At 41.4% G+C, this 15,222-nt stretch overlaps 1 protein-coding gene across 3 annotated transcripts in view; it reads right to left on the reverse strand.

Moving 5' to 3' along the window:
• Positions 1–1,360: 1,360 nt before the first annotated feature.
• Positions 1,361–15,222, reverse strand: part of USP9X (ubiquitin specific peptidase 9 X-linked) — a 161,511-nt gene continuing 147,649 nt past the window's right edge. For 2 of the 3 annotated variants that reach the window (XM_044283614.1, XM_044283615.1), the window contains exons 36-45: positions 13,152–13,275; positions 12,486–12,711; positions 12,229–12,358; positions 11,959–12,144; positions 9,890–10,110; positions 9,405–9,493; positions 9,127–9,283; positions 7,047–7,259; positions 5,418–5,513; positions 1,361–3,057 (exon numbers count right to left, since the gene is read on the reverse strand). In XM_044283614.1, coding sequence (XP_044139549.1) covers positions 2,923–3,057; positions 5,418–5,513; positions 7,047–7,259; positions 9,127–9,283; positions 9,405–9,493; positions 9,890–10,110; positions 11,959–12,144; positions 12,229–12,358; positions 12,486–12,711; positions 13,152–13,275 — 1,577 coding nt within the window. In that variant the 3' untranslated portion in view covers positions 1,361–2,922. The remainder of the gene's footprint in view (positions 3,058–5,417; positions 5,514–7,046; positions 7,260–9,126; positions 9,284–9,404; positions 9,494–9,889; positions 10,111–11,958; positions 12,145–12,228; positions 12,359–12,485; positions 12,712–13,151; positions 13,276–15,222) is intronic. The other variant, XM_044283617.1, reaches the window with a different exon arrangement.

Genomic DNA, 15,222 nt, shown 5'->3' on the forward strand with positions numbered 1-15,222 from the left:
CCGAAAGAGTGTTCAATCCTTTTCTAGATTGGGTTATGCACGTTTCGGTCCAATTCAAGACCTTTCTCAAACCGAATCTGGTAATAAGGCAAAGTGGACAAATGATAGAGAAGTGGGCAGGTGACGGATCCTGGAAGGATCCTTGAATTGGATGGAAACATTGCATAACCCAATCTGAAAATATCTGTTGTTACGGTGCAAAGGATTAAATTTGTTCGATACCGTTAGATGGATCATTTCATATGGCCTAAACAAATAACATATAGTAAAGCCCACTTCAGGCTACTTTCACACTAGCGTTCGTCGGTCCGCTCGTGAGCTCCGTTTGAAGGAGCTCACGAGCGGACCCGAACGCAGCCGTCCAGCCCTGATGCAGTCTGAATGGAGCGGATCCGCACGGACAGGCGGACAGCTGAACGCTGCTTGCAGCGTTCGGGTGTCCGCCTGGCCGTGCGGATCCGCCCAGACTTACAATGTAAGTCAATGGGGACGGATCCGTTTGAAGATGCCACAATATGGCTCAATCTTCAGGCGGATCCGTCCCCCATTGACTTTACATTGAAAGTCTGGACGGATCCGTACGAGGCTATTTTCACACTTAGCTGTTATATGCTAAAAATAATGCAGACGGATCCGTTCTGAACGGAGCCTCCGTCTGCATTATTATGATCGGATCCGTTCAGAACGGATCCGATCGAACGCTAGTGTGAAAGTAGCCTTAGATGGAAATTAACAGCATCCTAAATCATTAAGATGCTGCGAGTTTACATCAGAGGAGCACTGTTCAGTCCGGGAAATACTGCTCCCACGCATAGCGTGTTTACTGGACTGAATGCGCTCGTCTGAAACTGGTGAAAGTAATGTGCCGTGAATTTTTCTACATGGTGTATGGTCTGAAGAGTCCTTCTGGGAGCACCTTCTAGCTATAAGGAGTGCGGTTTTCATGTATGCCACCCAATTTGAACGGGTTGGGAGATCAAAACAGGTCTGCAAGAAAGCCTCTGAAAAGCGCTTGTCCATTAAAATCCATGTAATGGGAAAATAGCTGTACAGAGGAGCACCTGGGTGAAAAAGCAGAAGGCAAAACGATATATTTTGACATATTTATACAGGAAAACAAATCAAAAACCTTAGAATAACCACCAACCTTGCCTATTAAATTTTATTGCTATGTGTAGATTCCATATATACGTACAGGTGATACACTAACCCTACTGGCAAATGTATAAAACAAACCTATTGCCTATTAGACGGGGTGGTGATGGTTCTGAAAAAAATAAATATCGGGATCATAACATTCTGCATTGAACTCTATGATACAAATTATGTTTGTGCAATAAGGAAAAAACACACAACAGGATTTCTTCTTAAATCAAATTCTATTTGTGAATTCAGCAAAATAATTTCTATAAAATAAAACAGCAAAATATTTAAATATTATAGGATGGGCTGTATCTGTTTTGCAGGGAGTATTTGGTATTTTTTTTTTTTTTTTTAGACAGGTTCAAAAATTACACACATTCAAGTTACCAATTTTCTCTTAAATACAGTATTTACTGCTTTGCTTGAAGTTCGTAAAACATTTTAGGCTGGATCTCGCGCTACCCCGCATAAATGTATATGACTAACCAGTAGTTCTTCTGTTCAGTCCCTGCTTAACGTTAAATATTTCTCACAGAGCCGATTAAAGACTACAAGACAAACTAATTTCAAGTAGAAACGTTGTACACTGAGCAAACACCACCAATTTTTACCCAGGCAGTGGTATTCAGAAGTGTAATAGAGAGTCACAGGCCTTCACTTTATTGAGATGCAGTAGAAGGGAAAAGTGCCAGATAAGTGTCTTAAATCAGCTTTACAAAAAACAAAAAAACAACAAAAAAAAGCACACAAAATACCATCTCTATGCGGCAGGGGTCCTGGCATAGCGATTATTTGCATATTTGATCTCCCCCATCCTGTGTTAATTATTGAAACGTAAAAGTGTCATGTATCATTCACAGGCAATTCTCAAATATTACAAATGGGCACATGTGCAATTTGCCTCCGATTTCTCTGTTCACTTTATCATCGAGGTCTAAGAAACACACAAAAGAAAAATTAAAATAAAAGCCCTGAAGAGTGCAACTGTTTGTAGATCATGGCATATAGTCCTCATTACCCCTCCTGAACCCCCTGTGTCTGGCTACACTAGCCTGATGTGAAGCCATGCTATATGTTACAGCAATGATCTTCAGACTATTATGAGTATGGAGAAGGCAATGGAAGAAACTCTAGAAACAAATCTTGTCACTTATCCACATCAACCAGAAACATGAAAAGATTACCAGCCATCAAAGTTGTTCAGGGCGAAACCATCATGGTGGCGAGATGTTGAATTATTTTGGTGGTTGGCATGGAAAGGTTTTGTCGTCAGAATCCAACTGCCTTGAGGCAGAAAAAAATAATAATTCTTGCTGCGCAGAGCACATAGTTCAAGAAACTAAAGTTTTTCTTTTTGTTTCCCAGAGATTTTGCATTTTCCTTTTTTTTTTGTAAATCGGTGTCTTGTCAAGCCCCAAAATAAAAAAAGAAAAAGTGAAAAAAAAAGAAAGAAAAAAGAAAAAAAAAAAAAAAAAAAAAAAAGGTCTTGCTTAAGAATTAACAGTCAAACATTAATATACTATGTACACCTTTGCCATTTACACATTAGCATCAGGCCGTTTATTACAAAACACTATACACTTTCCACTGCAGGCGGGTTATATATTGACAGCAAATTTCTGCAGATAAGACAGTGAATAGACTCTCCACTCCAGGTTGATAAGGAAGTTTTTTTTTTCTTTTCTAGTTTTAAATATTAGCCAGACACAAAGGAAGGTTGGACTGTAAGGCCTGGGTGCACAGTCTCAGAGGAGTTACGTAAAATGACTAAGAGTTTCACTAATCTTTTGTCTGAATTAGGGGGACTTCTTCACTGCCTTCAAATTCTTCTTGTGCTCGTTGGCCTGTCCTCTGTGGATTGTTCATGTGGTGTGCTGCTGGGCCGGTATATGGTTGTCCATGCAAATGGTTATTCTAGAAAGACATTACAGATACAGAGTTATATGTTAGATTATATACACATGCTATATATGTTAAAAAAAAAAAGGGGGACACACTGCTGGGCTGAAACACCTACTGTACCTTCAGAAACCTTCCTCTGTCCCCACTAATAAATAATATACATACACACACATTCAACCCTTGATCCTGGTACGTATATATGCAAAAAAGTCCACGGCACCCCTCTGTAGATGGTGAAAAAAAAGTGTATTTATTCACACATCTCACAGCGAAGTTTCAGTTCCCCCACGACCCTTTCCCAAGCCAAATGCCTTGAGATACATTGCTGTGAATATATCAGGTACGCGGGTAGGCCTAAAAGGGGGCATACCTTGAGAAGGACAACAGAGAAAAGGGGAGAGAGGGTGAGGCACGAGAGACACGCGTGCTGGGTAAGGGAGCCGGTGAATAAATGAGGCAGACGCCTCTCCCACAATTGCCCTCTTCTGACTCCCCCATGAACATACATGCTTGTCTCGCAGTGAGTGTATATGTGATGTTAGGGAGAGAGAAGAAAGCCTCTACCACAGGCAGCTTATTAACCAAAGGATCCTGTGCTGCAATATTAAGTGCCTTCTCTGCTTCAACATAATGTGTTGTGGAAGAGTCATGAGACACCCCCCGCACACAGATTTTTTTTTGGGGCAGATCCTATGAAAAACGGTGAATTTAGTGAACAATACTCTAATAATGTGTAAGGGGACCTTAAAGAGGACATGTAACCTCTCCTGACATGTCTATTTCAGTAACTACTTGCATACCCTTCTTAGAACAATTCAGGACCATCTATTCTTATGCCTAAGTTGCGCTATTCCTTTTTTATTCATACTAGAAATTATTATATTAGCTAGCAAATTTGCAATGAAGGTCCAGATGACCCTGTGTTGTACCATTCCTTTATTATTCCTACTAAAAGTTGTGAATGAATGGCTTGCAAGTTTGCAGCTGAGGTCTCGATGGGCGTTATCAGCTGAGGGTGTGTGTCTGCACAGTGACACTGGCAGACTGCTAGCAATTCATTTACAACTTCTAGCAGGAATAATAAAGGAATGCATGGGGAATGCAAGTAGTTACTAGAGCAGACATGTCAAGAGGGGTGACAGGTCCTCTTTAAGGTCTGGTGGTGTAAAGAGTATTTGAATCTTTCTGTCCAAATCTGAATGTAGCTACCATTAGGTATGTGCGCACGATGGATTAAAATCAGAGGTTTCTTTTCAGAGGTAGAAATCTTAAGATGACTTTTAGGTATCTGCCACAGGTGTACCCGAGTTTGCACTTCTGCGGATTCATACAAGGAATAGCCTCCATTGCCATGTAATGGGGCTAATCTTCATGTTTTCCCACTAAACCGAGTGACATTTCATTTACTTCCATGGCAGATATCAGTGCAGAAATGTACTTCTCCATGTGAATGAAGATGCAAGAACTCTTGTGGATTTCTGGCATGTGATTTAAGACCAGGAGGGGTTAGACAGAACAGAAAATGTTTTACCCCAATGATGATAAAAGGGTTTCTGCACGATAGGTCTACATGTTCGAGGAGGTTTCTGCAATACACACACACTATATTCTTCATGAGTGCACAATTAAAAATGTGGCAGTTAATAAATTAACACTGCAAACGTGGGTGAGTCCTACCTTCAGAAGCTGAAGGCCCTTAGTAAGAGTTACGGATAGTAAATCAGCTCCTTGTTAACATCACAGCAGAATCTGACCATTGTCAAACATTCATGCCAAAGCATCAGACACATGCACTAACTGAAGGGCAAAAGCACTCCTTGTATTTATCACCATCTTTATGATCAGTCATCCTTACCCTGAAACGCCAGGTGCTAACTGAGGGGTGCTGCAATTGCAAGACTACATTCAGTAGAAGCAGTTCTAGGAACATTTCCCCAGAAGTGTTTCTTTTGTAAAACTTGTAAATACCTCTATGTACTTCCATGTGATTTCTCCTTTTTTTTTTAAATTTTTTTATTTATTGAGGGTCTCTGTGGCACAATGACTGCTCCATGAGAATATAATCTTATAAAGCAAGCCATCCATACATTGCAGTTTAAGGTAAAAATCCAAAACCAAAGCAGATGTCACGAGCAGCAGTCATGGCTTCTGTCATCTCCAGATTTTGGTTTTATGTGGAGCAGCTATTAAAACAGTCCTTTGGGAAATCAATGATGCCATTGATTTTCCCATGGACATGGAGGAGAACCAGCACACTGTATATAAATTAATCACATGGTTAAGTGGATCATAACATTAAATCAGTAAGATGTATTATATCTGGGATAGAAGATCAGTAAAATAGAAAGATAACATAGAAGTGCATCTTATACCTGCTGATACTGAGAACCAGGTGAATGGGGGTACAATGGGGCATCTTCAGGAGGGGAGGACTCATGTTCCTCAGGAGCATCTTGGTCATCTGGCTCCTACAAAGTTTGCAAGAGTCGAATTTTACATATACAAGTTTACCAACTTAGACTCAACAGATTTCACTGCCAGAAGAATCCAGTGTTATTTAGTCCTATGCTCTTTTTCTAAGGCCAGTTATATATACATTATATTTTAGAAGGGTTTTTCAGGAGTAAAATATTCATGACCTATCTTCAGGATAGATCATCAATATCTCATTGGTTGGTGACTCCCTCTATTATCAGCTGTTTGAAGAGACCGCAGTGTTCCAACCTCTTCCTAGGCCAGCGATGTCACGTTCATCGTCAACATGGCCTAGGCGCAACTCTGTTCTATTCAAGTGAAGCTGCAATAACCAAGCACAGCCGCTATACAATGAACAGCACTGTGCTTGGTTAGCAGTGAGGAAGCCACAGCCTCTTCAAAACAGCCGATCAGTGGCGGTGCTGGGTGTGGGAACGCCACCAATCAGAAATTGATGAACTTTCCTTACGAAAGGAAAACCCATTTAATGTATCTAAATATTCTTGTTGAAGTGAACACCATAGTAATGCAAGAACAGAATTACCAGAACTGTTGTTGATTTATTCCTGCAAAATGACTACACCAAATGTAGCTGATCACCTAATACATGCAATAAGTGTGCCTGAACAAGTCCAGGGGTCCAAATTCCTAAAGCAAGCGTCTACCTTAGGGTCCATTCACACGTCCGTAGTTCTGGGTCCGCATCCGTTCCGCAAATTTCCGAACGGGTGCGGACCCATTAATTTCAATGGGGCCACAAAGGATGTGGACAGAACACTGCGTGCTGTCCGCATCCGTAGTTCTGTTTCGCGGCCCCCGCAAATAAGATAGAGCATGTCCTATTCTTGTCCGCAATCAGGGACAAGATTAGGCATAGGGCCGGCCATGTGCGGTTCGCAAATTGCGGAACACACACGGCTGGTATCCTGTTTTGCAGATCCACAATTTGCAAACCGCAAAACACTTACGGACGTCTGAATGGACCCTAAACATTCTTTAGATTCCTTTCAGGCCAAAGATACAAACTCAAAGAGGCAAATGTTATTAGTAGAAAATTAGTAGAGTTAGTAGCGCTCAATATAAACGAGTATTATATGATAAAAAGCTTTGCTTGGTTCAGTCATTTCTGTAAAACATTTCATGAAGACATTCCCAGACATTCATTATCGAGAACTTTTCTATAGTGTGCTTTATCTTAAAATGAAGCTTTACTTTTCTAAATCTTCTGAGATCATTTCATCATATATGGTATGTCACCTAAAGGACCTCTTCATTCTAGTAACTGGTAGGGCCCATCTCAAAGACAGACCCGTCCGTACTGTTAAAATACTTGGAAGCGTCAGGAAGTGTGCAAAAGGTGGACACTCATGGTAAAGGGCAAAGAAGGGTAAGTTCATGCTGAATGATAGAAAATGGTGTTTAGATTACCCAACAATACCCACTGAAGAGGATTTACTTCCATACAGACCAGAAACAAACAAAAGGATCCCTACCATCTCTGAATATTCTATAAAAGCAAACATTACCTCTTCTGGGCAGAGCTCACAGGCCTTGGCGAGAGTCATCCTAGCACTGTGTGACCTCTCTAAAAAGTAGCCATTGGAGGTTTCATTGCTTTGTACTGGTGGAGACCAGTTGTTGTAGGTGTACTGAGGATTGCCAGTGTAAGGCCGGCGCTCCAATTCATCTCCCAACCATTCCACTGCCCAAGTCCATTTTCTTTTTAAATCTCCATTACTCTAGAAAAGGGAAAAGAAGGAGGATTATGATACACACCGCAAAAAATAAGCTTTAATGTGGTAGCAGAATAGTTAATTGAAATCAACTCAATGCTGCATGAAAGTCTATCTGGTTATACGGACGCAGTTATACTTGGCGCCTGGTTATAACCAATAAGGAGTTAAAAGAACTACTACATGGACCAGTTAGATTATATAGCTAATGACATGTGTAAGGCCCATTTATGCAAGATTCTATGAACATATCAAGAGCTGATCACGCTATTACTTTAACCTGTTTCAAAAGACCACTGTAGCATTGCAGCCTCTTCCTAGGACAGTGAGGACACGTTCATTGGTCACATAGCCTAGACACAGCTCGGTCGAACAATCAGAACTAGAGGATATCACTTTGATGTAAATTAAAACATGGTTAAAGTGGTTGTCCCACAAAAAAATATTGTACAGTTTTCAAACCAGCACCTGTATCTGAATGTTTTTGTAATTGCATCTTTTTAAAAATATAGCATAGCCATGAAGGTAATCAATAAAATGTATCTGTGTAGCGCCACCTGAGAAGGCTGCACATGCTCCGTTTCATCGTCAACTGCCTCCTGAGCTGTGATAGGGAGACCATGGACACGCCCCTGAGCTGCAGCAGAAAAGACACTCCCCTTGAGCAAGCTTGATATAAATCTAGCAGAGCAATGAATGGGGAGATCTCTGGATTCATGTGAGGTACAGGGCTGGATCTAGCTTTAGATATTGTCATGTCCTATGTTATGTCTGATTTTCATTTTTTACATTAGTCATGGGATAACCCCTTTAAAGGGAATCTGTCACCTAATCTGAGCCTTTTAGACCGCTCCGATCAGGTTATAGACTCCTTTGGCCACATTACAATGGTACCTTTATTTGTGCTGTCCCTCGCCGAAATCAAAAAAAAAAAAAAAAAAAAAAAAGACTTTTAAAACTTATGCTAATGAGGTTCAGGCAAGTGCCCAGGCCTCTCGGCGATGTGCACAGAAAACCACACCTATTTCACCCCTCTGGCCCGCCCTCCTTTCCTATTACCTCCTCTCCCTCACAAATCTCGCTCCTGCACCGCTCCACACTTGGGCACAGCAGTGTGCAGGTTCAGGACATTATGGGCAGAAGAACTGGGAGTTGGACTGCGCATGCGCCGATCCATAGCTTGCAATCCAGCGGGCGGAAGTAACCAGCCGCTGCTGAGGACTGCAGTGAAGCCAAAGAAGGGGAAGGTTGGCGCAGCAGCGTCTTTCCTCTAGTAAGCACGAGATTTGAGAGGGAAAGGAGGAGGTAAAACTAGGAGAGGGCACATCGCCGCAGTAACGCCACCCCTGGGCACATGCCGAACCTCATTAGCATACGTTTTAAAAGTATTTTTTGGAAGATCTCGCGAGGGATAGCACAAATGAGGGCACAGGAGTCTATAACCTGATCTGGGTGGTCTAAAAGGCTCAGATTAGGTGACAGACTCCCTTTAATGCTAGTGCTACACTGCAATATGTGAGCAACATTTTTTGTAATGATAGTCATTGGTGTCGCAGTGAGACACTCTTGACTCCTGTTCCTCAGGAGCATCTTTGTCATCTGGCTGCTATAAATGAGCCAAGAAAGGACATGCCCTTTCCTGGCGCAAACATGGACAATAAACAGCAACCACAGGGCAGACCAGCCTCCCATTGAAAACAAGTCTGTGTGGGTGCCTTGCAGTTTTGGTGCAGAATCCACACCACATTCCATGTAAAACCCTCTGTGCGGCTAAGACAAGACTTTAAACAAAAATATGTGTAACTCTTGTACAGTCTCCCTATATATCATATGGCTAAATGCACATAAGACGGCTTATATTCCATAGCCTTACCTGCAATATTTGGTACGCAACAGAACAGTTGCTGAAGAGAGCCACCATGCATTTTATGCACTGATAAGCCCTCTTCTGATAGTGGTTCTTGGAGCGCTGGATGGTGTCAAACAAACCATCTCTGTCATCTGGTATTCCTTTAAGTGCATTATGAATCCTAAAGAAGGATAAGACAAGTATGCATTAAGTTAAGGGTGATTAATGATGCTGTAGGCAAATAAAATCCCCAAACAGTTGTGTTATTTTACTTGGTCCTAAACCTTTAATAGGTGACTCACCTATGGGTCTGCCAAGAGTCCTCAATCAACAGAATCTGGAGTAACAAATCCAAGTAGGGTCTAAGTTCATAGGTGTAAGAATATGCCACCTACAGAAAATAAAGAAAAATGACCGATAGGATGGAGGAGACACAAACCAGCAAGCAAAGCGGTTGAAAAAAAGTTTGATAGAGACGTGAACACCAAAATTTTTGAAATTTGAAGCGTGACCTAGGCTGTGTGGTCTAGCCAACTGACTCTCACAATGAACACTGTTGTCCTTTCTCAATGACATGTCGATTTGACAGGCCAAAGGCATGATCTGCCCCTACAGCTTTGACCTTCTCAATAGCCATTTTCTATTCCCAGCAGGATTTATCCATTCTGACTGCCTACTTGGATGAATTTTTTTTAGACTGTCGTGTCACAGTGCGACACCATTGACTATTATAAAAAGTAAAAACCCATAAATAATATAATTTTTAATACACCCAGTCATTTCTCACCTGCCACAGCAATTCACTGAGAACTGTAGAGGAGAACTGTGGATTCTCCCAGCAACAAAATCGTAGAAGTTTGATGGTCTCCTCAGAGTTGCTGCAGTCCTCAATTATTTTCTTTACGTAACTGGTTTTCACAAACAACAACTCGGCCACATTCTGCTGCAGGGGCATTATAGGCTGCGATAAATTGGGATCTCCATAGGGGTTGGGAAGTGGTGGGTTACCTGGCATTGAGAATAAAAGAAAAATACAAAATGGTGAATTTGAAATGAGTTTTTGGGCATAATTAACCTGTCAACAATCGCATTCAAATTGGAAAAACTCTCCCAAAAATCTCACTTTTTAATTCAAACATTAAAGGAGTTCTCCAATTTCTAGACGTTGAGAACTATCCTCAGGATAAGATCATCAATATCAGATCGTGGAGATCTGACACCCCCACTGATCAACAGTTTTTGGCAGCCGCCGGCACTGAAACGATACAGTGGACAGAGCCGGAAGCAGAAGGCTCCATCCACTGTGCAGAGGCCATTTAAGTGAATGGCAGCAGAGTTGCAGTACACCTGTATGGCCAAATACACACAGTGGCTGAAGTGTTGTTTCTGGTGCGGCTGAAAACTGTGGATCGGTAGGGGTGCCGACTACCTGATTCCACCGATCTGATTTTGAGGACCTATACTGTGACAGTGATTAATATCTAAGACCCAGAAAATCCCTTTAAGGCTTTCACACCTGCGTTCAGTGCAGATCAGTCTCGTATCTGCACCGATAATGCAAATGCACATATCCGTTCAGAACGGATCAGTTTGCATTATTCTTTAAAGAAAAAAAAAAAAAAAAAAGTCTAAGGGCCCTTTCACACTTGCGTTCTTTTCTTCCAGCATAGAGTTCCGTCGTCGGGGCTCTATGCCGGAAGAATCCTGATCAGTTTTATCCTAATGCATTCTGAATGGAGAGAAATCCGTTCAGGATGCATCAGGATGTCTTCAGTTCAGGACCAGAACGTTTTTTGGCCGGAGAAAATACCGCAGCATGCTGTGCTTTTTGCTCCGGCCAAAGATCATGAACACTTGCCGCAAGGCCGGATCCGGAATTAATGTCCATTGAAAGGCATTAATCCGGATCCGGCATTAAGCTAAACGTCGTTTCGGCGCATTGCCGGATCCGACGTTTAGCTTTTTCTGAATAGTTACCATGGCTGCCGGGACGCTAAAGTCCTGGCAGCCATGGTAAAGCGGGGGAGCAGTATACTTACCGTCCGTGCGGCTCCCGGGGCGCTCCAGAGTGACGTCAGGGCGCCCCACACGCATTGGACACGTCATCCATGCGCATGGGGCGCTCTGACGTCATTCTGGAGCGCCCCGGGAGCCGCACGGACAGTAAGTATACTGCTCCCCCGCTCCCCACTACTACTATGGCAACCAGGACTTTAGTGTTACTATGGCAGCCAGGACGCTATTAAACGCATTTTGAAGACTGATCCGTCTTCAAATGCTCTCAGTTCACTTGCGTTTTTCCGGATCCGGCGTGTAATTCCGGCAAATGGAGTACACGCCGGATCCGGACAACGCAAGTGTGAAAGAGCCCCAAGTCAAAACGGCTCCATATTGTGCCAGTGAAAACTGATCTTGACTTACATTGTAAGTCAGAATGGATTCGTATGGCTCAGCATCGTCAGGAGGACACCAAAATGCTGCAAGCAGCGTTTTGGTGTCCTCCTCCAGAGCGGAACGGAGGCGGAACGGAGCCAAACTAATTCATTCTGAACGGATCTTTATACATTCAGAATGCATTGGGGCTGAACTGATCCGTTTTGGGCCGCTTGTGAGAGCCCTGAAACGGATCTCACAAGCGAACCCAGAAACGCCAGTGTGAAAGTAGCCTAGCATGTGACACCAAAAGTGTGACGACAGTGACACCAACGTCATAAATACCAATAATTACTGAACAAATCTAACCCATGCTAAAAACAATATGTAGCTGTGGCAGGGGACTGCAGGTAAATCTACTTTCTTTTATACAGCCCCACAGGGGAGACACATTAAGCAACACATTTAAATGTAGCGCGTTACCATTTATAGAAGACTGCATACGCGATGATACATCGCAACACCGGATTAGTTGTGACACTACAGTGTACAATTTGCCCAATTCAGCATACTGATATTTGATTGGAGGACCTGGCCCTTCGTCCATTGCTACTAGCATAAAAGTTGCAGGCACATTGAGTTTCAAGAGCTGGGTCTTTTCTTGCATGCCTGAAAATAAAAAACGCGGTGTTAAAATTCACTCTTAATGAATAATAATAAAATTTAAAACACAAAGATGTTTTTTTTTCTCACCAAGATTAGCATACATGACGAAAAGGTTGAAGTACTGCTGTAAATGACGTCCATGCTCCGACACTTCTCTTCTCAGAAGGTTCAAGACTGCCCGTAGCAACTGATCGCTCAGGGTCAAATTATCATAAGCCTGAAAAGTGTAAAATGAATATAGATAGGACCCAGAATTGTGATCCACACTGTAGAGATGAGCGATAAACTCATTGCAAATGTTGGCAAATGAATGTCCCTGCTCAAAAGGAAAAATTGAAGCATACCTGACTCGATGGTCCAGGTGAGGCAAAGGGTAGAGTACAGGGTCCATCTTGCAAAGAAAAATGTGCAATAAATACTACAAGTTTTGCAAAAGCTCCTCTAACTTCAGCACTGGGGCACTCCAAAAGATATTCTGAAAAGCGATTTGGAAAGGCGAAAAGAACTCCATGTGCAAACCAGTAGCGAACATTCTTGCTATGGCGGAGTAAGATGCACAATGCATCATACCTACGAAAAAGCATTGAACATAGTCAGCACACAGCATCTCGCATCACATCGCAATATCTTATGCTATAGGAAATGTATCACCTATCTATACATATTACCAGCCTAGATTTAGTTTCTAATGGGTTCTTTCTTTACATTACTGTCTATCATCTTACTTGAACTGTTGCTCTAAGTCGCATGGCCATAGGAAACCTCAGTCAGAAAACAAAAACCTACTGATTGCTATGGAAGAATGTTGTGGGCATGCGCTGTGAAGAGTGCAGCAAGGGGGAAGCAGCGAGCCTGTGTTCTTATTGGAGGACTACTGGGAAGCAACTTCTTAATAGAAAAATTCTACAAAAAACACTGAAAGATGAATTTGCATCAAATTCTCCACTTTTTGCTAGCTCAGGTACATTGTACCTCATCTGGCAGTTACAGGTTAACAGACACTGTCTCACCAGTCACTGGCAGGACCACGGACGACTTTCTTTGTATGGAATCCTGAAGTGAACAAGAATTTAGCAGCAAGCTGTATACTAATCATGGTTATTTCTTCTGGCTCAGGCATCAAATGTTCTTGCCCTAAAAATATACAAATATATATGTACAATGTATGCTAATTTATGAACACAACATACAAAACACAAAAACTTTGCACACACAAGAAAAACACCTAAATGCTAATAATCATGCAATAGGAAAATGTCACCTTTACATTTTTAAAGATTAACCCCTTAGGGATCTGGCTCATTTTCACCTTAAAGGACCAGACCATTTTCTGCACATCTGACCAATGTCATTTCATGTGGTAATAACTTTAAAACGTTTTGACTTATCCAGGCCATTCTGTTTTTTGCTCACATATTGTACTTCATGACACTGGTAAAATTGAGTCCAAAATAATCATTTTTATTTATAAAAAAAATAAAATACAAAATTTACCAAAAATTGCCACATTTTTAAGTTTCAATTTCTCTACTTCTATAATAGATAGTAATACCTCCAAAAATAGTTATTACTTTACATTCCCCATATGTCTTCTTCATGTTTGGATCATTTTGGGAATGATATTTTACTTTTTGGGGCTGTTACAAGGCATAGAGCAAATCTTGAAATTTTTCATAAATTCTCAAAAACCCAATTTTTAGGGACCAGTTCAGGTCTGAAGTCACTTTGTGAGGCTTACATAATAGAAACCACCCAAAAATGACCACATTCTAGAAACTACACCCCTCAAGGTATTTAAAACTGATTTTACAAACTTTGTTAACCCTTTAGGTGTTCCACAAGAATTAATGGAAAATAGAGATACAATTTCAAAATTTCACTGTTTTGGCAGATTTTCCATTTAAATATTTTTTTTTCTCCAGTTACAAAGCAAGGGTTAACAGACAAACAAAACTTAATATTTATGGCCCCGATTCTGTAGTTTACAGAAACACCCCATATGTGGTCGTAAACTGCTGTAACGGTCACACGGCAGGGCGCAGAAGGAAAGGAATGCCATACGGTCTTTGGAAGGCAATTTTCCTGGACTGGTTTTTTGACAATGTCCCATTTAAAGCCCCCCTGATGCACCCCTAGAGTAGAAACTCCCCAAAAAAGTGACCCATTTTAGAAACTAAGGGATAGGGTGGCAGTTTTGTTGGTACTATTTTAGGTTAGACAGGTTAGATCATGTGGTATTTTTATAGAGCAGGTTGTCACGGACCTGCTGATACCTAATATGTATACTTTTTTTTATTTATGTAAGTTCTGCACAATGATTTTATTTTATTTTTTTCAAAAATAAAGTGTTTTCGTGTTTTCATAGTCGGAGCCATAGTTTTTGGGCGATTATCTTGGGTAGGGTATGATTTTTGTGGGATGAGATGACGGTTTGATTGGCACTATTTTGGGGTGCGTATGACTTTTTGATCGCTTGCTATTACACTTTTTGCGATGCAAGGTGACAAAAAAAAATGGCTTTTTTTATACCTTTTTTTATGGTGTTCACCTGAGGGGTTAGGTCGTGTGATATTTTACGGACGCGGCGATACCTAATATGTATACTTTTTTTTATTTATGCAAGTTTTACACAATAATATTTTTGAAACAAAAAAAATAAATAATCATGTTTTAGTGTCTCCAATTTTGGGTAATTGTCTTAGGTAGGGGGCTCATTTTTTGCGTGATGAGGTGACTGTTAGATTGGTACTATTTTGAGGGCATACGCCTTTTTGATCGCTTACTGTTGTACTTTTTGTGATGTAAGGTGACAAAAAAATGGTTTATTTAGCACAGTTTTTATTTTTTACAGTGTTCATCTGCAGGGTTAGGTCATGTGATATGTTTATAGAGCCGGTCGATACGGACGCAGCGATACCCAATAAGTCAACTCTCCCCCCCATCTTTTGGGGTCTGATCCCCTTTACAATGCATTCCAATACTTCTGTATTGGAATGCATTGGCTGTATGAGTAATACAGCGTGTATTACTCATACAGATTCCGGCCTGTGAGATCCAGGGGGCTGGCTCTCACAGGCTCGT

This window comes from Bufo gargarizans, chromosome 3 (genome assembly GCF_014858855.1).
Source record: "Bufo gargarizans isolate SCDJY-AF-19 chromosome 3, ASM1485885v1, whole genome shotgun sequence".
Lineage (NCBI taxonomy): Eukaryota > Metazoa > Chordata > Amphibia > Anura > Bufonidae > Bufo > Bufo gargarizans.